The 25,992-nt window shown below is 41.0% G+C and overlaps 1 protein-coding gene across 4 annotated transcripts in view; it reads left to right on the top strand.

Moving 5' to 3' along the window:
* LOC127626108 (interleukin-1 receptor accessory protein-like 1-B) overlaps positions 1–25,992 on the top strand; it is a 399,289-nt gene that overhangs the window by 342,182 nt on the left and 31,115 nt on the right. For all 4 annotated transcript variants that reach the window (XM_052101674.1, XM_052101672.1, XM_052101673.1 and 1 more), the window contains exon 7: positions 5,606–5,738. In XM_052101674.1, the coding sequence (XP_051957634.1) occupies positions 5,606–5,738 (133 nt within the window). The remainder of the gene's footprint in view (positions 1–5,605; positions 5,739–25,992) is intronic.

Raw genomic sequence — 25,992 nt, 5'->3', positions numbered from 1 at the left:
AAATGAATACAATACAAAATGGCTGAAATGGACGTGTTTATGTAAATGTACACACAAAAGATGATCAAAAATTTTAAAAATCCCATTGATTTACAATGGCTGAGCAAAAGTGCCCCCTCTACTGGATAAATACGGTCCACATGTAAAATCCCATTCACTTACATTGGCTGAGCAAAGAGGCTCCCTCTACTGGAGTAACTCTGTCTACCACATGCAGCTCTTCTGTAGCAATCTCTCTAATGAAGCATTTCGGTGGAGCTCCAGACTTAGAAGCCAAATTACATTTTACTTGTGTCTTCACGAAGGTAAGTCAATTGTGTGTTTTAATGCTTTCCAATTTGAATAGTCAAGCGATTTTACACTATTCAACTCAACAAAGGCAAAACAACTCAAATAAATGTTTGCGTGCAGTTTGTGTGACACAGTGAGCGAGCCGCGTCGCGTCGCGTCTAACGCTCGCACGCCGAAGAGAGTTCTCTTTCGCCTCGTGTTTGAACGGACAATTTCATACACCAAAATACATGATATATTGGGGTGTCTGCTATGTCTAAAGTGAACAAACAGTTGATAAAGAAATCGGGTATCAATATATTGAATTATGAATTATTGAAGGGGTCTAGTGATGCCGCTGTGATGTCCTGTTAGATTTTTCTCTATCGAGACAGCGTTAACCTAACGTATCAAAACTTCCGAGAATGATGTTGTCTAATTGTCTCTGACAACACGAAATCCGCGAGGCGAGATCATTTTTGCTCGCATCTTCACGAAGGTTTGTCGGTTGTATACAATGTTTGCCTGTTTGACCATTCAAGCGATTTTACACTAATCAACACAACAAATGTGAAAACAACTAAAATACATGTTTGCGAGCAGATTGTGTGACACAGCGAGCCGCGTCGCGTCTAAAACGCTCGCACTCCGATGAGATTTCGCTTTCGCTGCTGCTTGCGTCTGAACGGACAATTTCATACAACAAACTGTCAAAATACATGATATATTGAGGAGTCTGTTATGTCTCAAGTGAACAAACAGTTGAGAAAGAAATCTTGTATAATTATATTGAATTCTGGCATTATTCCAGGTGATATCCTGTTAGATGTTTCTCTCGAAACAGCGGAAACAACTTAAATAAAATACTGCATCATTTTTGCCCATACAGAAACATGCGAGACATCATTACGAACTATGAAATGTGTCCTTTTATTTGTGTACAATTACAATAACAACAAAACCTTGTGCTTTTGTAAAATAAAGAAAATAAACTGGGTGCTCAGTCTGTCTTCGCGATAATCTTTCTGAAACACGTCACAAAATTCAAGTGAACCGTCAACCATTCACGCAGTGTATTTTATCACCTCACACCCATAATCTCTGAAATGAATACAGATGCAAAAAGCATTGCACAGAACGAAAATAATGATACTTCACAGTTCTCAAAAGATTAAACAGAACTGTGCCTTGAATATCGTATCATGCGATAAAAGCCTCTTAAAGAGACAGTAACAATTTAGACTTCGCCCAGTGCATTGACATCCGAAGTAATTGAAAAGTACAAATGGTATTATTTTAAGTTTTTTTTATTTCTCTCTTACGTGGTAGAATGCCACTTTTTTGAATGGCATGTAAAATGTAAAAACAATCACTCAATCTCCATTTTTTTTTCACTGGATCTGTTGCTATTTTAATGATTTAAAAATCAAAGCACTGACCATTTAAAGTGTGAGCTTTTACATTTTGAAATAGTCATAAACAGTCACAGCTATGCAGTGTTATTATGTGCCTAGATAGTCTTTCAAATAAAATTAGTTTACCCCAAATAGATATTTCTCTCATCATTTACTCACCCTCTTTCTATCCCAGATGTGTATTTCTTTCTTTCTCAGGCCTGTTGGTGCTTTCAATGCACTTGAATGGTGATCAGAACTCACATCAACAAAAAATCACATAAATGCAACATAAAAAGTAACCCATAACACTCCAGTGGTTTAATCCATACTTTCAGAAGGGATATTATAGGTGTAGGTGTGAAAAAGATCAATATATGTAGTATATAGAGTATTTTTATTTTTTTACTATAAATTGTCCACCCTGCTCAGGAGGGGTGATATGCTTATGTAAATCACAAAAAAAAAAAAAAAAAAAACCAGAAAAAGAACTCTTAAGAGAGAAGAGCGCTTGTGAAAGTGAAAGTAGAGATTTATAGTAAAAAATGACTTAATTATTGATCTGTTTCTCACCACTTCTCATTTACTTACATTGAAAGGACCAACAGAGCTGAGATATTCTTCTAAACATCTTCATTAAATTTCTGCAGAAGAAAGTCGTACACATCTGGGACTGCATGAGGGTGAGGAAATGATCGAATAACCCTTTAACATTCACTTATTTTTACAATGCATAAAATGAATGCTAATTTGGTACATTGATACTACAGGCCAACAGGAACCCACAAAACAAGAATGGCCAACATTCGCCCCTAGGGGGCGCTACAGGCCACGTCAAAATTCTCATTTTCCGGTCAAAAATTTTCTAATTTGGTACAATGATACTACAGGCCAACAGGAACCCACAAACCAAGAATGGCCCACATTCGCCCTTTAGGGGGCGCTACAGACCATGCCCAAATGTCTCATTTTCTGTTCAAAAATGTTCTAAATTGCTACTTTGATACTACAGGCCAACAGGAACCCACAAATCAAGAATGGCCCACATTCATCCTTAGGGGGTGCTACAAACCACGCCCAAATGTCCAATTTTCAAACTGATGGCATTTTCACCCAATTTGTCAAATTCGTCTGAAACTTAATGTACATTCCTCATTTCTCATTGGAAACAAAAAAGCCTCAAGGATCCATAATGTCCGGTATGATGAATTTTCCTGTACACTGAAAATGTTTAGTTTAGGATTCAGACAGAAATACGTGTTTTTTGGATTCATCCATTGAGAGGGTTTAACCCCAACCCTCTACTGATCAGTTTTAAATGATTTGCCATTTTGAGGAGGAATCCGCATTGCTGCTTGCAGCTATATTTATCATTTTTATCTTCACATTTTAGTATATTAGTAAAGTCATGAAAACTATGGAATAACAGAAATGGAACTATGGGAATTATGTTGTGACTAATCCAAACTGAGATATATTTGGGCATCTTCACAGTAGTGTCCATTTCTCTAGAATTTGCAGACATGAACTCTGGACATTTTCTCCAGCAGCTTCTTGAGGAATCACCCTGAGATGCTTTTAAACAGCATTGAAGGAGTTCCCATCTATGTTGGGCACTTATTGGTTACTTTTCTTTATTATTCAGTCAAAGTCATCCATTCCAAAAACATTTTTTAATTAATTTGAGTTATATAATGAAATAAATTAATATGGTGGCACAATTATATTTTTGTCTACAAAACTAATTTCAAACATTTAATCATACGCCTTCAGATCAACATAATTTTGAGATCATGAGAAATATTTCAGTCAAGTGACCCCAAACTTCTGACCCGTAGTGTTTGTGTATATATTACATGTACATATGATTACATTTACATTTATGCATTTGGCAGACGCTTTTATCCAAAGTGACTTACAGTGCACTTATTACAGGGACAATCCCCCCGGAGCAACCTGGAGTTAAGTGCCTTGCTCAAGGACACAGTGGTGGTGGCTGTGGGGATCAAACCAGCAACCTTCTGATTACATGTTATGTGCTTTAGCCCACTACACCACCACTCCATTATGTATTCTCACAAATGTACATGTATGTTGTGTTTATAATGTATATATCCTTCAATTAAATCATTTCCCACCTTATTCTGGTATGGAGAGAATAAATCATTCTTAAGCAAACATGCAGTGGGGCCCAAAAGTTTGAGACCACTTGTGGAAATACTTCAATTAAAAATTGTTCATTTTTATTTGTATAGCTCTTCTCATAATCAACATTGTTTCAAAGCAGCTTCACAGAAAATGGTGCCTTAATGTCTTAAAGCCCCCAGTCAACAGCTAATAAATTAATTAGTCAGCAAAACAATTTGAGTGAAAAGTTGAATAGAAAATTCAACATGAATTTTAGAATGTCTTTTTTGTAAGCCTGATTAGCATGTTCTCTAGCATGATTTGAGAATGTCCCAGAGAGCATCTTGTGTATTTTAAAGTTTTTCTGTTTTTTATTTAAAAATGATCAAACTTTATTTTTGTCTGGCTGTACGTGATGAGTTTTCCCTAATTATCGAATACCAAATGTAGATTCTTGTTTTTTGTATCGGTATTGTGAAAGATGGTGCTGCAGTGACCTCCAGTGGCGTGATGATGAAACTGCTCATTATTCCTTGATTAATGTGTCTCTCAAGAATGTGCTCATTAATTCTCTCATAGACTTTTAAGACTTTTATCTGGACTGTGTTCATTTTCAGATTCAGAGTCAGAACAGGAGAATGTCTTCATAAAAGTTCATGTCATTTAGGGAGATTTATTCACTCTAATATTTAGAGCAGTTCTGAATAATCTGACAGAATAATTCAGCAAAATATCGCTGCCCTGCTGTGTGAGTGTGTGTGTGTGTGAGTGTGTGTGTGTGTGTGTGTGTGAGTGTGTGTGTGTGAGTGTGTGTGTTTGTGTGTGTGTGCGAGTGCAAGTGTATGTGTGTGTGTGTGTGTGTGTGTGTGTGTCTGTGAGTGCAAGTGTGTGTGTGAGAGTGTGTGATTGTGTGTGCGTGTGTGTGTGTGTGTGTGTGTGTCTGTATGTGTGTGCGTGTGTGTGTGTGTGTGTGTGTGTGTGTGACGGGTTCTCGGGTCCCGTCGTGCTACTGGCTGTTCCCCTTCCTCTTGCAACTGCTTGTTCAGATGTTACGGGTGGACACAGGATCAAGCTTGCAGGCGATAAGGGGGATGGATTCTGTCATGGGACTTACATTTGGCGAAACGCATTCTTGAAGGAGTGAACAGTAGTCTGTAGACAATGGGAATTAATTCCATCAGGTCAAACTTGAATGGCTTTTCTAAATTATTGCAGATATGTATTTTTTATATATATAAGGAGGTAACATCAACCAGGACAGACGTCATAACACACAAAGTCATGCTAATCATGTTGAGTGCCTTTTTAAATGTTTTTGCTTAGCATTGGTATTTTTGTAATATTTGAAAGACAATTTATATATATTGCAGGTTACCATAGCATGTGTGTCATCTTTAACAAAGTATATTTGAGCCACTTCGCTTTTTAAGTGCAGAACCACTGGGCTCCACACCGGCTGTATTTCCTTCAGATGCAGTGTGTGTGTGTGTGTGTGTGTGTGTGTGTGTGTGTGTGTGTATAATGCTGTTTTGCTGTAGTGTTTATTTTTATTTCTTGAAACACCAAACTTCACCTCTACAGTGTTCTTGCAAAAGTCTCTGTCGCCGCTTTTGTTTGTCCAGAGAGACCAAATAAGAAAAGAGTTTTTAGACTGCCTTTCTGCTGGAAATAATAAAGAACAAGATGTTGTTTTTACATCATTATAAACAGACATCTGGGAAATGATTATGTATGAGAGGGTGTTAAAATACATCTCTGCTGCTGTTTTCAGTAATCCGATGGAGAATGTCAACTCTTGTAATGTGTGTTTGCAGGCAGCGCTGTGAATCTTACCTGTCGAGCGTTCTTCGGCTACAGTGGTGATGCGAGTCCACTCATCTACTGGATGAAGGGAGAGAAGTTTATCGAGGATCTGGACGAAAGTCGAATCAGAGAAAGTGACATTAAGTAAGATACTGAACACATTGATACAAATTCTTAATTTATTGAGAATATACAAATCCACTGATCGACAGAACCAAATAATCTTCTTCTTCTTATATTTAATTATAAAGTGTTATTCTTTTATTCTTACAAGATAAAGCGGATTATGTGTTGTCAACTGTGAATTGATCTTCCTCAAAATCCAAACATATTATTAAACAAAAAAACAAACAAAAACCGGGTTCAGTTTGTATCTGTAATAAACAACAACAGCGTGACTTCTTGACAGCACCATAGTAGTCCTGGGTCATGTGTCACGATTCACTGTTGTCTGCCCTGTGTTTTGCCTCTGTCATCTGTTCCCCATGGACTACACTTCCCATAATTCCCTGCCCTCATCACTGCCAGTTGTCTTCTGTTGTCCTCACCTGTGTTTTATTTACTTATTAGTCTTTCTGTATATAATGCCCTGATTTCTGTTCAGTCTTGGTCAGTTGTTGTATGTACTTGTATGAATTTAAATGTGTATGTATCAAGATCTACCGTGTTTTGCCTGTGCCCTTCGTGGATGTTTTTCCTGTTTATGTTCTTGATTCCCATCGTGGATGTTTTCTTTGTTCCTGTGTCTCCCAGTTATTTGTATTTGTTTTTTTTTTCATTAAACTCTGTTGCCACACCTAGATCCAGCTCCTGAACTTTCTTCCCAGCGTTACAGAACAACTGACCACAAAATGGATCTAGCGGCGTACTTCATAGAACTAAGCCAGGCGGATTTAACAATTCGAGTTCTTCTCCATCGTGGCCATCCACACCAGTTTAGATGACAAAGCCCTGAAGGACATCTATCGAATCGGAGTACCAACATGCCGGTGGGGAATTGCCAGAGACCGGTGCTTACACATGGAAGGAGTATGTGGAGCTCATTTTGGAGACATTCGCTGCAGAGGAACCACCTCTCTCAATCCCGGCTTCAGCTTCTGAACATTCCACGCCTGCCACGGCCAACGAGCTCACGGCCAACGAGCCAACACCCACGTCTGCCTCGGCCAATGAGCCAACGCCCATGCCTGCCTCAGCCAACAAGCCAACTCCCACACCTGCCACGGCCAACGAGCCAACACCCATGCCTAACACGGCCAATGAGCTGGAAGTCTCGTCCGTCCCAGAGCCAGCGTTGCCAGCCTCGTCCGTCCGGAGGAGGAGAAGAAAGGCTTCTATTCCCCAGTCTCCGCCTTCCAGGGCTCCGCCTCACGAGTGTTCCACGGCTCTGCCTCCCAAGCCTTCCAGGGCTCCACCTCCCGAGCCTTCTGGGGCTCTGCCTTCCACGGCTCCGCCTCGAGCCTTCCAGAGCTCCACCGCCCAAGCCTTCCACGGCTCCACCTCCCGAGCCTTCAACTCCTCCGCCTCCCGAGCCTTCCACGGATCTGCCTCCAGAGCCTTCCACGGCTCTGCCATCCATGGCTCTGTCTTCTGAGCCTTCCATGGCTCCGTCTCCAGAGACTTCCATGGCTCCGCTTTCCACGGCTCTGTCTCCTGAGCCTTCCACGGCTCTGCCTTCCTCGGCTCTGTCTCCTGAGCCTTCCACGGTCCTGTCTCCTGAGCCTTCCACGGCCCTGTCTCCTGAGCCTTCCACACCCCTGTCTCCTGAGGCTTCCATGGCTCCGCCTCCAGAGCCTTCCATGGCTCCGCCTACCATGGCTCCGACCCTGGAGTTCTCCATTGCCCCGCCTACAAAGGCTCCGCCCCCGAAGTCCTTCCTGACTCCGCCTTCCATGGCTCCACCCTCGAAGTCCTCCATGGCTGTGGTCATATGGCCACTTCTCGGGCCCCCTGACCCAGTCCCTGTCCTGTGGCTGCCTCCCGGGCCCCATCCTGTGGCTTCCTCCCAGGCCTCCTGACCCAGTGCCCGTCCTGTGGCTGCCTCCCAGGCCTCCTGACCCAGTCCCCGTCCTGTGGCCGCCTCCCCGGCCACCTCACCCAGTCCCCTTCCTGTGGCTGCCTCCCAGGCCTCCTGACCCAGCCCCCACCTTGAGGTCACCCCCTTGGTCTCCAGACTGTCCCCCAGATCTGCTCTGGTCACCTTGGTCTGCTAGCCATCCCCTGACCTGCTCTGGTCTCCCTAGTCCCCGTTTCCATCTTGGCCCTGCCTCCCTGTCTTTGCGGTCTAGAATCTGCTCCTTAGAAGGGGGGCTATGTCACGTTTCACTGTTGTCTGCCCTGTGTTTTGCCCATGGACTACACTTCCCATAATTCCTTGCCCTCATCACTGCCAGTTGTCTTCTGTTGTCCTCACCTGTGTTTCATTTACTTATTAGTCTTTGTGTATATAATGCCCTGATTTCTGTTCAGTCTTGGTCAGTTGTTGTATGTACTTGTATGAATTTATATGTGTATGTATCCAGATCTACCGTGTTTTGCATGTGCCCTTCGTGGATGTTTTTCCTGTTTATGTTCTTATTTCCCATCTTGGATGTTTTCTTTGTTCCTGTGTCTCCCAGTTATTTGCATTTGTTTATTTTTCATTAAACTCCATTGCCGCACCTAGATCCAGCTCCTGAACTTTCTTCCCAGCGTTACATCATGTGGCTGCAAAATGAGCTCTATCTTCATATTTGATTTAGTCATGATTTCCACCATTTTATTTGAATGAACACAAGGAAAAATTATGTTTAATTTTTTTTATTTATATGCACAAATATATAACAATACAGTAATCAAATTATAATATTTTTTTTTACTAAAACATATTTTCTACAAATGTGAAGGTTTTTGAACCCAGTTGAATATTATTATACTAAATTAATATTGTGGTTTATTGTATTATTTTTCAGATTAGATTTGTTTTATCCTATGCAATAGTCATTTCTACAGTAGCACGCAAACCGCTCTTTGGTGCGTTACTGTAAAATCATCATTAGCCAACTATGGTTCCATCGTTGCCTACATAGTTCAACAATTTGGGGTTTTCCAAAATCGTAGTTCTAACAAACATTCACAAACAGCTATCATTTTAAAAGCTGTTTACATGCACTTATGGAAACTGCTTTTGCTGGGGTTTTGCAGAAAGCAGTGTTCAAACGTCACATAAATGTGAATACAGCCATTAAAGGGATTAAAGTCTGTTAAGAGAAAGCACTTCAACATACATGGTTTCTGTCAAAGAACACAGCTTATGTGTCCATGTTAACTAGAGAATTTCTTATATGTTTTTGAAGAGTGTATATGTGCGTATGTACTCAACTGCGTCGGGGGAACCCCGAAGTCTGATGTAAAGGGAATCCCCACTATTGCAGCATAATGTATATGTCACATTTATATTGTGCACGCAGCTTTCATATCTTCAGCAGCTTTCACAAATGTAATATATTTCTGGAGTAGGTGTTAATGAGCTTTTATAATTTGATATCTTCAAACATTATAACTCCACCCCCTGTGTAACGTCATTAACGACAGCTCAATATTGTTGAACCAACATGGTTCAAACGATGAATACTTACTACGGTTTATCACGGTATTTTCTCCAACGATGCATCGCACTATGGTGGTTAAGCAGTGAGTTACATAGTTGTATGGGAAATGCACCTCTGAGTGCATCCATGAACTTAGAAAAGGGTGTCACCTGTTCACTCTGAAGTACACACAATGTATGCTATTCATTTAATTTAATCACATTTAATTATGATCATATTAAATTGTTATTTTGATTAATTGTGCAGCCAGTAAGAATCGTGAAATTAGTCTAATGATGCTCTTTTCAAAATCAAGTGGCCAACTACATTTACATTTATTCATTTGGCAGACGCTTTTATCCAAAGCGACTTACAAAAGAGGAAAACATAAGCGAATCATCTTAAGGAGACAGTGGTACGAAAAGTGCCATACTACAAAGTTTCACTATCATAAGAATAGTATACAAAACAGATTTGTGCAACAAGAATTATAAACTGTAAAGCACATTAAAATCTTTGTGATATTCATGAGATTGCTTAATTTTACATTGCCAGAAAAAATTATTGCGATGCGTGCTGTCTGCTTGAGGAGTGAGTGAAACACAGATGCATGTCCTCGTCTATCTCACTCGAAAGGTTTTAAAAATAAACATAGAAATTTAAAAAAGTGGAAAGTATATATGATATACAGCCGTTGCCAAATGTTTTGGCAGTGACATACATTTTGTGTTTCGCAAATTTTTAAGCATCAGTTGTTGTGGTGTTGATTCACATTGTTTCTAGATTATTGTGTAGAGTGATCAGATGCATTTTAAGTAATTGCAAAAAGCTTAATTGGCCAAAAAAATGAACTTAATCACAAAAACCCAAATTTCACAGTTTTTCATCCTGGCACAAAATGACCAGCTAACATAATTTCACAAATCATATCAGCAGCACCTGTGAAAGTGTGAACGGGTACTAGTCGGGTGAAATCACTCTATCATTCTGATTGGATTATAAGAGCAGACTGATTGATATAAAAGGAGGGAAGAAGTGCTTTTTTCACAATTGTGTTCTTGTTCGCAATGGTCACCTCTAAAGAAAGATGTGCAGCCATCATCGCTTTGCATCAATATGGCCTCACATGCAAGGAAATTGCTGCAAAAAATATTGCACCTGATCATCAAGAACTTCAAGGAGAGAGGTTCAACTGCAGTGAAGAAGGCTTCAGGACATCCCAGAATGTCCAGCAAGTGCCAGGACAATCTCCTCCTGAGTCTGCTATGAATCGTGTCACCAGCAGTGCAGAGCTCAAGATTGGCAGCAGGTTGGTGTGAGTGCATCTGCACGCACAGTGAGGTGAAGACTTTTGGACAATGGCCTGGTGTCAAGAAGGGCAGCAAAGAAGCCACTTCTCTCCAAGAAAAACATCAAAGACAGACTGAAATTCTGCAGGAAGTACAAGGATTTGACAGCAGAAGACTGGTGCAAAGTTATTTTCTCTGACTGTTTGGGACATCTGGAAAATCAATAGTCTGGAGAAGATAAGGTGAACGCTACCATGAGTCCTGTGTCACGCCAACAGTGAAGCATCCTGAGACCATCCATGTGTGGGGTTGCTTTTCATCACAGGGAGTGGGCCCTCTCACAATCCTGCACAAAAACACTGCCAAGAATAAAGAATGGTATCAAAACGTCCTGCAAGATCAACTTCTCCCAACGCATCCAGGAGCAATTTGGTGATGATCCGTGCATTTTCCAGCATGATGGCGCACCATGTCACAAGGCAAGAATGATAATAAAGTGGCTCGGAGATCATTACATTGAAATTTAGGATCTGTGGCTAGGCAACTCCCTTGATCTTAATCCCATAGAGAACCTGTTGTCAATCCTCAAAAGGCGAGTGGACAAAAAGAAGCCCACGAATTGTGATCAACTCCGAGCACTAATAAGGCAAGAATGGATCGCCATCAGTCAGGATTTGGCCCAGAAGCTGATATCCAGCATGCCAGATTGAATTGTAGAGGTTATGAAGATCAAGGGTCAAAACTGTAAATATTGACTCTTTGCATATTGTTACGAATGAGGCAGCGAGGAGAGAGGACTTCTTTATTAAATGAACAAACAAATAAACAAAGGAAAAACCCTCAATGGGGAAATAAACATAAACAGAGAACTAGGGCAAGGAACACAGACCAGGCTTGAACTACATTCAACGAACGACAAGGAGTGAACAAAAAGCAGGGCTTAAATAACCAGGGAGTGATGACTGAATTAGACACAGGTGAGAACAATGAACAAAATGGCAGTGGTAATGGCAGGTGGATTCTGTGAAGTGTAGTACATTTAACAATGACAAGTGAAACCCAGGGCAGACAACAAGGGAATCGTGACACATATATTGAATGTTTTTGCCAATAAAAGCCTTTAAAACGAATGAAACGCTTATCATTGTCAAGTCAAGTCAATTTTATTTGTATAGCGCCTTTCACAACACACATCGTTTCAAAGCAGCTTTACAGAATATCAGGCATTAACAGACGATAAAACTGTAATGTCTATAAAGTCGATTAATCATCATTGTGTAATTTAGATAAAATACGATTTTTAATAGTGTTTAAAAATAATTAAATGATAATTGTATTAATAGCCCCAGTGAGCAAGCTGTAGGCGAATGTGGCAAGGAACACAAAACTCCATAAGATGTAGATTAATGGAGAAAAATAACCTTGGGAGAAACCCGACTCACTGTGGGGGCCAGTTCCCCTCTGGCTAACATTATGAATGTAATGTAAATATGAATTATGTATAGGTAAAATCATGGTTTAAAATTATTAAACTAAGTGTTAAGGGTCAGTGATTAAACATCGATTGTATTCCAGTATACCATAGAAACATGTGAAAAAATAATCTACACATACTGAAGCAGCAAACTTTGCAAAACACAAAATTGATGTCACTGCCAATGCTTTTCGCCACGGCTATAGTATCATAATCAATGCCACTCTTAAAAAGCTCAGATTTCTGAGATGCACACATAAACAGAGACTGCAAAGTGGCTATCCGATCTGAACTTGAAATCACAGTGTGCACATTTTCATTAATAACGTTTATACTTTAGTCATACTGGCTTCACAGACACACCATTGCATTGTTATTTTAAATATGTTTATTTAAAATATTACAAAATCCTTGTGCTCATTGGATAATAAGTCTTAACAATTTTTTTTTCTATTATTTTGTATAATATGTTACGAATAAAGTCATTATTTGTGCCTTTCCGAATAAGGTATTCTAAGTGTATGTAGTGTGTAGGGACGTCTTCTAAAAAATATAATATTGAGCTGTTGACATTATTGACCATAATAATAATATGACATGAGACACATGTCTTGTTTGTTACTGAAGTACAGTACAGTAATTATCTCTAAAATACTCCAAAAAAAGTATGGATAAATGGCGAGCAAAAAATTCCTGATCAATTCCTGATTCATTCTAATGTTTTCAGTATGATTTTTCCTAATAATGTGTTTAGGAGCTGTTATTAGGTGTATCAGTGTGAGTTACCTACCAATGAATTACTGCAGGATTACATGAATGATTGCAATGACATGGGGTATATTTTGTGTTTGTGCAAATATCCATGAGTTTGCCTGTGTGAAGATATTAATGTTACACGACCAGCCTGAATCGACCCTGTCAGAGCTCAACAGTCATCAGACAAGTGTAAAAGCATCCATGAATCTTCCACCGTCAGATCAAAATGAGCACATGTGTGTCTTTCTCTTGTAATCTTCATCTAAATTTCATCAGCTTTATCAATAATGCAATTCAGACACATTCAAACTTTATCATAGCGTGATGAGAATCAGGGTCAAACCAGATCACTCATAATGTGCTCACCTTAAATAGAACTCTAACAAGCAGTTGTTAAATGGTGAATCTATGTACTGATTATCATTGTCCCACGTGTGTCAAACATGTTGAGTGATCCAAACATCATCTGCAGCCTGAAACTGAACTTTTGATCAGATTTTAGGAGTGAATGCACTTAAGTGCATAGAGAGGTATAGGATGCTCCCTTGCTCCCAATTTAGTGAATGACTTAACCTCCAGTGTGCTGTCTGTCTGCACTGGTCTCAGAACAGTTTGAAATGCACCTTATTTTCATCCTAACTCCATATAAAGCCTCTGAAAGCAAAAATGTTCCGCTTTTGGGTGAACCGATTAATTGTGATAATGTTACAATGCACAGTAAAAATAGGATATTTAAAATGAAACTGAGCATACAGAGTTCATTTTGTTTATCAGTGTAACATTTCATGATAAATTGCTCAAATAAAAAAAAATAAACGGCATATCAGATAAAACTACAGTCTGAAATATTTTGAATGAAACAGGTTTCAGTGTAAAAACTTAATGAGGTTTCTAACCAGATGTAGTTTTGTTGGTGTTTCTTCCAAAAACAAACTCTGCTGTGATCAGCACCATGTTGATTCATCATATGACTCTGTGCGTTCAGAGTCTCCTGAACTCAGATCGGTTGGTTTAAATGAAATGAAATTATGCGTTGCATATAGTGAAGCCGAAATACAACATCCACCCAAGTTTATTAAGAGATTAGTGTCAGTAGTACCACAAGTACTATTTCTGTCTGATCTGATGTAAATATGTGATTTGATTAGAAGGACCTGAAAATATAAGAAGACTCAAGACCTGCATATGTGTAACGATGGATTGACATTGAGTTTTTCCTTCAGCTGCACTGACGTCACTGGACTTCCTGTTGCTGACGGCACAGCACGCACGCACGCAGCACGCACACTGCACAAGAGTTTGTTTGTGGCCTGCTTAGCATTGCTTATTCTCAAACGTTCATCGTTGTAGTCATCGTTCATAGTTGTATCCTTTGTCATTTTACCGCGTTTCAAGTTTTTCCGCTTTTCTCCTGTTTCATCTGCGTGTATTTTACCTGTTGCTGCTGGCACCTAGCTAGAGTCTGTGTTTGTAGCCTGCTAGTTTTTTAGCATCGCTTATATATCTGTTTTCAGCGTTTAATCCTTAAACATCTGCCATTTTTAAGCACTCATTGGGTCTTCCCTCGTATTATTCTCTTATCGCGATTCAACTGCGTGCATATTCCACCTACATCTGCATTCTATTTTTATCGCGATTAAACTGTGTGCATTTTTTCAGTGCGCACCTGTTTTTTCTCCTCTGCGGTACACAGATTATTGCATCGATCTCAAAGCACCACTTATCAAGAACAACCAACAACAACAAACAATTGTGTGAGGGATTCACATCAATCTCAAACCATCACCGCTCAGGAACAACCAACAACAAACAATTTGCGGTAAGTCATGGCATCCGCTCATGTTATTTGTTCCTGCATTGCATGTCACATGCTTACAATAGCCTCCTCCGTCAGCAGTGAGGGATTCACATGTGATAAATGTAAGTAATTTATCAGGAGGTCAGTGAGAAAGAGAAGCCGGTAGATACTGTTTCGGATGCGGGCAGTACAGAGAGCAACACACACACTTTGGTTCCGGCTGTAGAGCCCCTGCAGGGCATTTGGTGCGTTCCAGGTGAAAGACGACAATTAAGTGTATTAAAATGTACTTAATATGTTTTAGTGCAATACAAATATAATGTAATGCATTTTTAATACACTTAATTGTACGTCTTTTTCACCTGGGTCGGCGGCATACTCGCTCAACAAAGAGACACCACTCTCCCGTTCCTGTTAGGGTTTCCAATCAATTCTCCCCACTCAGTGATACACCCACTGAGAATCACGTTGAAAGAGTCCTTGTTATCGGCGATTCTATTGTAAGGAACATGGAAATAGAGACTCCAGCTACTATTGTTAATTGCATTTCGGGGGCCAGAGCATCTGACATCAATTCAAATTTACAAGTGCTGGCTAATGCTAAATGTAGATTTTCTAAAATTGTTATCCATGTCGGCACTAACGATGTCCGGCTTCGCCAGTCGGAGATCACTAAAGATAATGTTAAAGAGGTGTCCAAATTTGCAAAAACGATGTCAGACACTGTAATATGCTGTGGTCCCCTCCCTGCTCGTCGTGGTGACGAGGTTTATAGTAGATTAGTGTCACTGAATGGCTAGATGTCTGAGTGATGTCTGAAGAATAAAATAGGAATTGTAGACAATTGGAAGAGTTTTTGGGGTAGACCTGACCTGCTAAAAGAGATGGACTCCATCCCTCCAGGGAAGGTGCAGCTCTCCTCTCTAGTAATTTGGCTCATAGTATTAATAATGATAGTAATTGACTAACTGGGGCCCAGGTCAGGAAGCAGACAAACTGGTTAATCCGAACATCTGCTAGCTGCCTTGAGACGTCACACAGGTCACATAAACTACAACACATATAGGATATACCACCTAGATATCTTATAGAGACTGTGTCTGTTCCCCGAACTACTAAACACAATACCCTCACTAAATCATTTAGAAAATATTTGATTAAGGTCAAACTTGAACAAAACAAACAAAATAAAAATACACGTCATATAAAAATAGGGCTACTAAACATTAGATCTCTTTCTACCAAAGCACTAATTGTCAATGAAATAATTACAGATCATAGATTGGATGCGCTCTGTTTGACTGAAACCTGGCTTAAACCGGATGAATATATTAGTTTAAATGAATCTACTCCCCCAGGTTATTGTTATAAACATGAGCCTCATCTGAAGGGTCGAGGAGGAGGTGTTGCTACAATTTACAGTGAAGTTTTTGGTGTTACTCAGAGGACAGGATATAAATGTAAATCTTTGGAACTAATAATGCTTAATAATGCACCGTCAAATATAAATAAAAAATCTCTGTCGTCTTTTACCCTTGCTACAGTGTATAGATCACCCGGGCCTTATTTTGATTTTCTTAGTGAATTTGCAAATTTTTTATCAGATCTTGTAGTTACTGTAGATAGAGCCTTAATTGTTGGTGACTTCAACATTCACATAGATAATGAAAATTATACATTGGGATTAGCATTTATTGATATTCTCAACTCTTTTGGAGTCAGACAAAATGTAACGGGACCAACTCATCACCATAATCATAGGCTAGATTTACTTCTTTCATATGGAGTTGATGTTGATAATATAGAAATTCTGCAGCAGAGCGATGACATCTCGGATCATTACTTCGTCTCTTGTATGCTGCAATCAACTAATGTTACTCAATTTACACCACGCTATCTTTCAGGTAGAACTATTCTTTCAACCACTAAAGATAGCTTCACTAATAATCTTCCAGATCTATCTCATACACTCAATATACCCCAAAGCCCAGAAGAACTTGATGAAATAACAAAAAATATAAATGCAGTCTTCTCTAGCACCCTTGATATTGTCACCCCACCTCGATTAAAGAAAATTAAAGAAATAAGCCCTGCACCATGATACAATGATAACACTCATGCTCTCAAGAGAGCAGCTCAGAAAATGGAGCGCATGTGGAAAAATACAAAATTAGATGTATTTCGAGGTGCATGGAAGGATAGTGTCTGTAGCTACAGACAGGCACTAAAAGCTGCCAGGTCAGCATATTTTAGTAAACTCATAGAAAATAGCCACAACAATCCTAGATGTTTATTCAGTACTGTGGCTAAATTGGTTAGGAATAAAGCCTCAACAGAACCAGATATTACGTCACAGCTCAAGAGTAATTACTTCATGAATTTCTTTACAGATAAAATTGAAATAATCAGAAATAAAATTGGAATTATGCAATCATCTGTCATCGAACCTCAGAAAACAGAGCCTAATAATTTTCCTCATGTGCAACGTCAATCTTTCTCTGTCATAGGTCATGAACAGCTAACAAAACATATCGAAACATCAAAAGCCACAACTTGTTTGTTAGGTCCTATACCAACTAAGCTCTTAAAAGAGGTATCTCCTGTAATATCAGAACCTCTTCTTAATATCATTAACTCCTCGCTATGCTTAGGACATGTCCCAAGAAACTTTAAAATGGCAATTATCAAACCACTTATTAAGAAGCCACAACTTGATCCTGGAGAACTTGCTAATTATAGACTGATTTCAAATATCCTGTTTATGTCAAAAATACTAGAAAAGGTAGTATCCTCCCAAATATGTTAATTTCCACAGAGAAATAGTATATATGAAGAATTTCTATCAGGATTTAGGCCTCATCACAGTACAGAGACTGCACTTATCAGAGATACAAATTACTTGCTCTTATCATCTGATCATGGCTGCTTTTCTGTTCTATTGCTTTTAGATCTTAGTGCTGCATTCAACACGATAGATCACAACATTCTTTTGAATAGGCTGGAGAATTATGTTGGAATATGTGGAGTTGCATTAGCATGGTTTAAGTCATATTTGGCAGACCGCTACCACATTGTCTATGTAAATGAGGAATTGTCAAACCAAACAAAAGTAAAATATGGAGTGCCACAGGGATCAGTTTTAGGGCCTCTGCTTTTCTCCATGTATATGCTTCCCCTGGGAGATATTATCAGGAATCATGGAATAAGTTTCCACTGCTATGCCGACGATACACAACTTCTACTCAATTCTGACAAAACAGAGATACTAATTTTTGGACCAAAAAACTAAAAAAATAAGCCACTAAAATATAATTTGACTGTTGAAATTATAGATGAAATTGAAGATGATGTACTGTTACATCATCTTCAACAGCGAAGAACTTAGGTGTTATATTTGATACCAATCTGTCATTTGAAAATCAACTTACAAATGTTTGTAGAATAACATTCTTCCACCTAAGAAAAATTGCTAAATTAAGGCATATGCTCTCTGTTGCTGATGCCAAAAAAACTAATTCATGCATTCATGACCTCAAGACTAGATTATTGTAATGCATTACTGGGAGGATGTCCAGCAAGATCAATAAATAAAATTCAATTGGTTCAAAATGCAGCAGCCAGAATGCTAACAAGAACCAAGAAATATGATCATATTAACCCCATTTTATCTTCGTTACATTGGCTACCTGTTAAATTCCGTATTAATTTTAAAATTCTGTTAACTACGTACAAAGCTTTGAATGGTCTAGCTCCGCAGTACTTAAGTGATCTTCTACCATGCTATATTCCAACACGTTCATTAAGATCGCAAAATTCTGGCCTGTTAATAGTTCCTAGAATATCAAAATCCACAAAAGGAGGTAGATCCTTTTCATATTTGGCTCCTAAACTATGGAATAGTCTACCTAACACTGTTCGAGATACAGATACACTCTCTCAGTTGAAGTCTAGACTAAAGACTCATCTATTTAGCCAGGCATACTCCTAATTTATTCTCCAACCCACAATTAGGCTGCTTTTGTTGGGTCTGCCGGAACCAGAAACCAGAAACATTGTGCATGATCTCTAACTCTGCAATAAATGTAATGGCAACTATGCTAATATTATTTTATCTGTTTTCATGTCTCAACCTCGGGACTCCTATCCTGAGGTCACCAGAACCAGCTGGATCCAGCTCCATTCCTGCTTCGTGTTGGACTCTACTGCTACATGTCGCTGAATGATGATGACTAAATGCAGCTGGTGCCAGCCAAACATCACTTCAGTCTATTGTGATGGACTTCAGAGGATGAACTGATGCCAACTCCAACCTGCATCACCTCGGCCTATTGATGGACTACGATCTTGAAATGAAATGTATAGACTAACTATTGCCAACAAAAGCCTTCATCAGCCAATTAACAAGGACAATTGCATCTATTTGAACTTCAGCAATTAATCAAGGATGGACTTCAAAGACATTGGTCATTAATCTTACAGTTCAAACACAATCGATGTTTAAACACTTACCCTTAGCGCTTACTTAATTTAATAATTTAAACCATGACTTTAACTATACATAAGTAATATTTACATTATATTCATGATGTTAGCCAGAGGGCAACTGGCCCCCACAGTGAGTCTGGTATCTCCCAAGGTTATTTTTCTCCATTAATCTACATCTTATGGAGTTTTGTGTTCCTTGCCACAGTTGCCTACAGCTTGCTCACTGGGGTTATTAATACAATTATTATTCAATTATTTTTAAACACAATTAAGAATCGTATTTTATCTAATTAAACAATGATGATTCATCGACCTTATAGACATTACAGTTGTATCGTCTGTTAATGCTGATCTTCTGTAAAGCTGCTTTGAAACGATGTGTGTTGTGAAAGGTGCTATACAAATAAAATTGACTTGACTTGACTTTGTTCATTTGACATTGAATTGTTTGATGCATGTGGAAATGTTCTTAGTTTGGGCAATGGAGGAGTCAGGAGACAACAAAACAGGTTCAAGGTTAGCTCTTTAATTTGCAGTTTTTTTATACACACGATGGTAACCGTCATTATAAACATAAAGGTAATAAAAATGTAGCACACTCTGACTGTTGTGCTTTCTGGTCACTCTGTCCTCTCTCTGATGCTCTGGTGTGCCCCCTCCGCCATCACTATAATGAGAGACAGGTGTTAGAGATAATTAAGAACCTTTCCACTCTCTCTCTCCTGCAGACCAACACATGACCACGCCCCCCATGCCACATGCCCCCACCGCTAACTCAGGCCCCCCCCCCCCATTTCTAGAGAGAAAGTCAGCCACAACCATCTGTGCCCCCGGTCTGTGGACCACCTTGAATTTAAAGGGCTGGAGAGCCAGATACCAACAGATGATCCACGTGTTAGTATCCTTCATGCAGTGGAGCCACTGCAGAGGAGTGTGATCGGAACAGAGGATGAAGGTCCAACCCAGCAGGTTGTAGCGGAGGGTCAGAACAGCCCACTTGATGGCAAAACACTCCTTCTCGATGGTACTATATTTTATCTCCCTGAAGGCTCTCCTTACGACTAATAAATAGCACTGGCCTTCCCCCCCCACCTCCTGTGAGAGCACCGCCCCCAGGCCCCTGTAAGATACATCCGTCTGCAGACTAAAGGGGAGAGAGAAATCAGGTGCATGTAAAAGCAGCCCCCCACACAGTGTGGACTTTACCATAAGGAGTCCTGTTGGCACGACTCTGTCTACTGGACTGGATCGGGAGCCACCATTTAAGTAAGGTCAGTCAGCGGGCTGGTGAATTTGGAATAACTAGGCACAAACATTCGGTAGTAGCCAGCTAGCCCCAAAATCTACCTTACCCCCTTTTTGGTCTTGGGTGCCAGGCAGGCTGCGGTCGCTGCAGTTTTGTCAACCTGTGGATGCACCTGCCCATGACCCAAGTGGAACCCCAGAAACCTCACTTCCACCACCCAATTGCGCACTTCTTCAGGTTGGCTGTGAGTCCTGCCTGTGTCAGCGCTCTCAGGACCGCCCTCAGATGTTGCATTTGTCGCTACCAATCATTACGGTAAATTATGATGTCATCTAGAAATGTGGACCTTGTCCATAAGGTGCTGAAACAAGGCTGGGGCTGCGAACAAACCAAACGGAAGAGTCACAAATTGGTGTAATCTGAATGGTGTGTAAAAAGCCGTCAATTCTCGGGATATTGGCGTTAAAGGGAACTCCCAATAACCCTTCATTGAGTCCAGCATCGAGTAAAATTGAGCTGCGACCAACCTATTGAGTAACTCGAGTAATTCATTGGATAAGCGTTTAAGTTTGTTAAATCAAATCCTGAGGCCAGTTTGTAATTTTCTGTCTTGTGTGTGTGTGTGTGTGTGTGTGTGTGTGTGTGTTTATGTGAGTGCGTGAATGTGTGTGTGTGTGTGTGTGTGTGTGTGTGTGTGTGTGTGTGTGTGTGTGTAATAGAAGTATATAGTTAATCAAAAATCAAGGTAATTTCACTGTTATTTCAGTGCTAAAACACCCTGTGTCTTATTGACAAATCAGTGCTGAAATAGCAGGTTAAGTATTTTTATTAAATATTTTTAATCATAAACACACCTCCTTTTTATGAAATTAGGGTCATTGTATATTGTGCCTTATTCACAAATCTCTGTGACCCTAACCCTTTTTGCCTAATTCAATTAACATTGCTCTATTCCTGTCCAGAGAAAGCAGGTGGGAAACATAGTTCCCTGTCTGTCGCTCACTTCGACGTTGTATCAAGTGAAGCGACACTAGGGGACTTCTTTGAAGACCTCAGTTACCTCTGAACTTGAGAAAAGGCCAATGAGAAATTGACAGACAGAATTTGCATGTCCCTCCCCCGGATATACGGGTATATTGGACTTAAGATGGCGCTGAGTATGTCTGCTGCATTGCGAGCTCCGACACAACACTGCAGTTTATTGTTTGTTTTGTCTTGGATGTTGTCTGCCTTATTGTATACGACAGACAAACACTTTTGGACATTGGTTCTACAATTACACACCGTAAACCGGACTTCAAATTCCTCAATGCCGACCCGCTGTTGAAAAGGAGGCCCTTGCGTTAATTTTAGCACTCCAACATTTTGAAGTGTATGTAGGTGGGAACAGTTCAGCGGTAATAGTTTATAGTGATCATAATCCGCTTACATTTTTACATTCTCTTAAAAATCCAAATCAACGGCTGATGCGTTGGTGCCTCTTTCTTCAGCCCTTTCATTTAGATGTTAGGCATTTGAAGGGCTCAGAAAATATAGTGGCCGATGCATTGTCTAGGGCACCCTTGTAGAACATTTCTTAGGTTGTGCCTTGGATGAAGAGTTAACAGGTTTGTTTTTTCTATTTATTACTTTATTCACGGGGGGTAAGGAATGTTGTTGTTATTGTGTATGTATAGGCCTATACTTAAATTATATTTGTTAGTGCGGTTATGAATGCTTATTGTTGGCGGAAACATATTAGTTTCCTTTTCTTAAGGGGGGGATTGTTATGGCTGTATACTTTGTATTGTGGTTTTTGCCGTGTCTGGGTGTGTTTTGCTCCTCCTACAGGTGCGCTGCGGAGCTGAGGGAGTAATCAGGTGGATTTGGTGCACCGGTGCACAGGGGTGCCTGTCAATAAAAGTTTCCTGTTTGGCGTCCTCAGCGCGTTCCATTCTGTCACATCGATCCCTGGCCAGGACCGAGATGTTGATTGGCGTTGCGGCGTATTGCGAGAGCTTGAGAGACAGTCTTTGTCATGAAGAATGTATAAAATAAAGAGAGTATTGTAACCGCCGTAAACGTTTCTTCCTCCTTCATTGTTACTCCCTAGTAAGGGCGCCCGGCCGCGGAAACGCAGTTGGAAAAAGAGCCAGCGTTCTCATCAGAGTAAGATGTCACGCAAATTGACCCCCGCTACCTAGTATACTACTGGAAAATGTTCAGTCTCTGGACAACAAGCTCTGCGAGCTGAGAGCGCGGATCTCTTTCCAATGAGAGGCGAGGGACTGCTGCGTTATCTGCCTTACAGAAACCTGGATGTCTGCTGATATTCCAGACTCGGCCATCGAACCCATGGGGATCTCCTTGCACCGAGCGGATAGAGCAAAAGACCTCTCAGGTAAAAGCATAGGTACCCTACCGAAGGAATTCACAGAGGTCATTATCACAGCTGTGTACATCCCCCCACAAGCTGACACAGACCTGGCACTCAAGGAACTGTATGGGAGTATAAGCGAGCAGGAAACCGCGGACCCTGATGCTGCATTCATTGTTACCGGGGACTTTAACAAAGCCAACTTTAAAACAATCGCACCAAAATACCACCAACACATCAGCTTCAACACCCGAGGGGACCGGGTTTTGGACCATTGCTATTCTCCTTTCTGGGATGGTTACAAATCCCTCCCCCGCCCACCATTTGGCAAATCAGACCACTCTTCCGTTCTGCTTCTGCCCGCTTACAGGCAGAAACTGAAACGGGAAGCACCCACCCTCAGAACGATCCAGTGCTGGTCGGACCAATCAGACTCTTAATACAAGTGATCAATACAAGACTGTTTTGATCACGCGTACTGGGAGATGTTCCGGTCCGCCTCTGATGATGACATCGAGGCTTACGCTGATAGCATAACGTGTTTCATCAGGAAGTGTGTAGAGGATATTGTGCCAACCAAAACAATACGGATCTACCCCAACCAGAAACCTTGGGTTAACAGTGATGTTTGCACTGTACTTAATGCGCGGACCTCCGCTTTTAATTCCGGGAACGCGGAGGAGCATAAACAAGCAAGTTATGCCGTCCTTAACTCTATCAGTACACCCAAACACCAGTACAGGCACAAAATTGAAGGACAGTTCAACACCACGGACTCTAGAATTATGTGGCGGGGAATTAACATCATCACGGACTACAAAGGGAATAAAAACTCTGCCCTGAACACCGCTTAATGTATTAAGCCGGATGAGCTTAATAAATGTTATGCTCGTTTAGAGGAAAATAACACCGCCCTCGCGGAGAGAGCACTCGCGGCTGACGCTACAGATTATGGTTCACTCTCCGTCTCTGTTGCAGATATAACCCAATCCTTCCAATGGGTGAACATCTGTAAAGCCACGGGTCCAGACGGCATTCCGGGCTGCGTCATCAGAGCATGTGCAAACCAACTGGCTGGTGTTTTTATGGACATTTTCAACCTGTCCCTCTTCCTGTCTGTAGTCCCCACATGCTGAACCATTGTGCCTGTACCGAAGCAAGCCAAAATCACTTGCTTAAATGACTGGCGTCCTGTTGCTCTGACCCCCATCATCAGCAAATGCTTTGAGAGGCTAATCAGAGACCACATCTGCTCTGTGCTGATCATTGCAGTTTGCCTACCACAACAACCGCTCCACTGATGATGCCATGCATCTACAATACACATTGCTCTCTCCCACCTGGAAAAAAGGAACACATATTTGAGAATGCTGTTTGTAGACTATAGCTCAGCATTCAATACCATAGTGTCCTCCAATCTTGATGAGAAACTCCAGGCTCTGGGCTTAAACAGCTCGCTGTGCAGCTGGATTCTGGATTTCCTGTCAGGCAGGCGTCAGGTGGTTAGAATGGGCAGCAACATCTCCTCATCACTGACCCTCAACACTGGAGCCCCGCAGGGCTGTGTTCTCAGCCCACTCCTGTATTCTCTGTACAGATGACTGTGTGGCAATACATAGCTCCAATGCCATCATTAAGTTTGCTGACGATACGACTGTAGTAGGTCTGATCACTGACAATGATGAAACAGCCTACAGAGAGGAGGTACACACACTAACACGCTGGTGTCAGGAGCACAACCTCTCCCTCAATGTCAGTAAAAAGAAGGAGCTTGTGATGGACTTCAGGAAGAAAGACAAAGAACACAGCCCCATCACCATTAATGGAGCACTGGTGGAGAGAGTCAGCAGTTTCAAGTTCCTCAGTATCCACATCACTGAGGAACTCACATGGTCCGTCCACACTGAGGCCATTGTAAAGAAGGCTCACCAGCGCCTCTTCTTCCTGAGACGGCTGAGGAAGTTTGGAATGAACCACCACATCCTCACACGGTTCTACACCAGCACTGTAGAGAGCATCCTGACTGGCTGCATCACCGCCTGGTATGGCAATAGCACCGCCCACAACCGCAAAGCCCTGCAAAGGGTGGTGCGAACTGCCAGAAACATCATCAGAGGTGAGCTTCCCTCCCTCCAGGACATATATAACAGGCAGTGTGTGAAAAAAGCTTGGAGGATCATCAGAGACTCCAGCCACCCGAGTCATGGGCTGCTCCCACTGCTACCATCAGGCAGGCGGTATCACAGCATCAGGACATGCACCAGCCGATTACATGACAGCTTCTTCCCCCAAGCAATCAGACTTTTGAACACTTGATCTCTCACGATCAACAATCAGCACTGCACTTTATTAATCTTCTTAATCTTCATCTTATTATCTCACACTGGACAGTCCAATATATTCCCCTCAATACAACTACTACATGTATATATTTGATATACTCTTATTTTTTTATTTTGTATAGTTTGTGTATTTTATATTGTGTATATTGTTTACTGTACATTGTATGTAATATTGTATTGTGTAAGTATGTGTACATTTGATATGTAAATTGTGTTTTGTAAATATGTTTTTATTGTAATTGGTATATGTCTCGTCACTGTCATGACTGATATGTTGCTCGGAATTGCACACAAGACTTTCACCTACTGTTGCACTTGTGTACATGGTAGTGTGACAATAAAGTGATTTGATTCGATTTGATATAAAAGAAGGGAATCATGCGTCTATCAATTCAGATTTCTTCTTCAGAGCCGAGCAGTTGTGCGATCAGCGAGCTGTAATCACTTTCTGTTCCACTTACCTCTGCGGAGCTTACGCTGTTGGATCCTATGGCACATATCAGTGGCTTTCTCCTTCTCTGCATGGCAGTGCAGCTTTGCCCCTGGGCACTTCGACAGCGCTAAAAGAGAATATTTAAAAGAGTTTATTTCCTCTAAAAGATCAAATACACGACTGGCGTTGAACATCCTTTTCAGGGCGCGTCTTTATAAAGATGCCCTTCCACCCCTGTGTAGTTCCTGGATTCTTTTCGCTCCTGATGGTCACAGCTCGCCTGCCATCTCCTCCTTTGGAGCCACCAATGACTCAGGTCATTGCGCCCCACTCACATCCTGGGAAACCTCAACGTGGCAGTGGATGCACTGTCGTGACAAGGTATGCTCAGCAGAGAGTGGAGGCTCCACCCCCAGGTGGTCCAGCTGATTTGGGAGTGGTTTGGCAAAGCACAGATAGACCTGTTCGCTTCCAAATAGACCTCCCATTGCCCGCTCTGGTACTCCCTAATGGAGGCTCCTTTCAGGACAGTCGCGCTGGCACACAGCTGGCCCTGGGGGCTGCACAAATACGCATTTCCACTAGTGAGCCTAATTGCACTGGTGCTGTGCAAGGTCAGGGAGGACGAGGAACAAGTCACTCTGGTGGTC

Source organism: Xyrauchen texanus, chromosome 32, assembly GCF_025860055.1.
Source record: "Xyrauchen texanus isolate HMW12.3.18 chromosome 32, RBS_HiC_50CHRs, whole genome shotgun sequence".
NCBI classification, from domain to species: domain Eukaryota; kingdom Metazoa; phylum Chordata; class Actinopteri; order Cypriniformes; family Catostomidae; genus Xyrauchen; species Xyrauchen texanus.
Note: the sequence above shows the minus strand (reverse complement) of the source record. Positions and strands in the feature narration are given on the sequence as shown.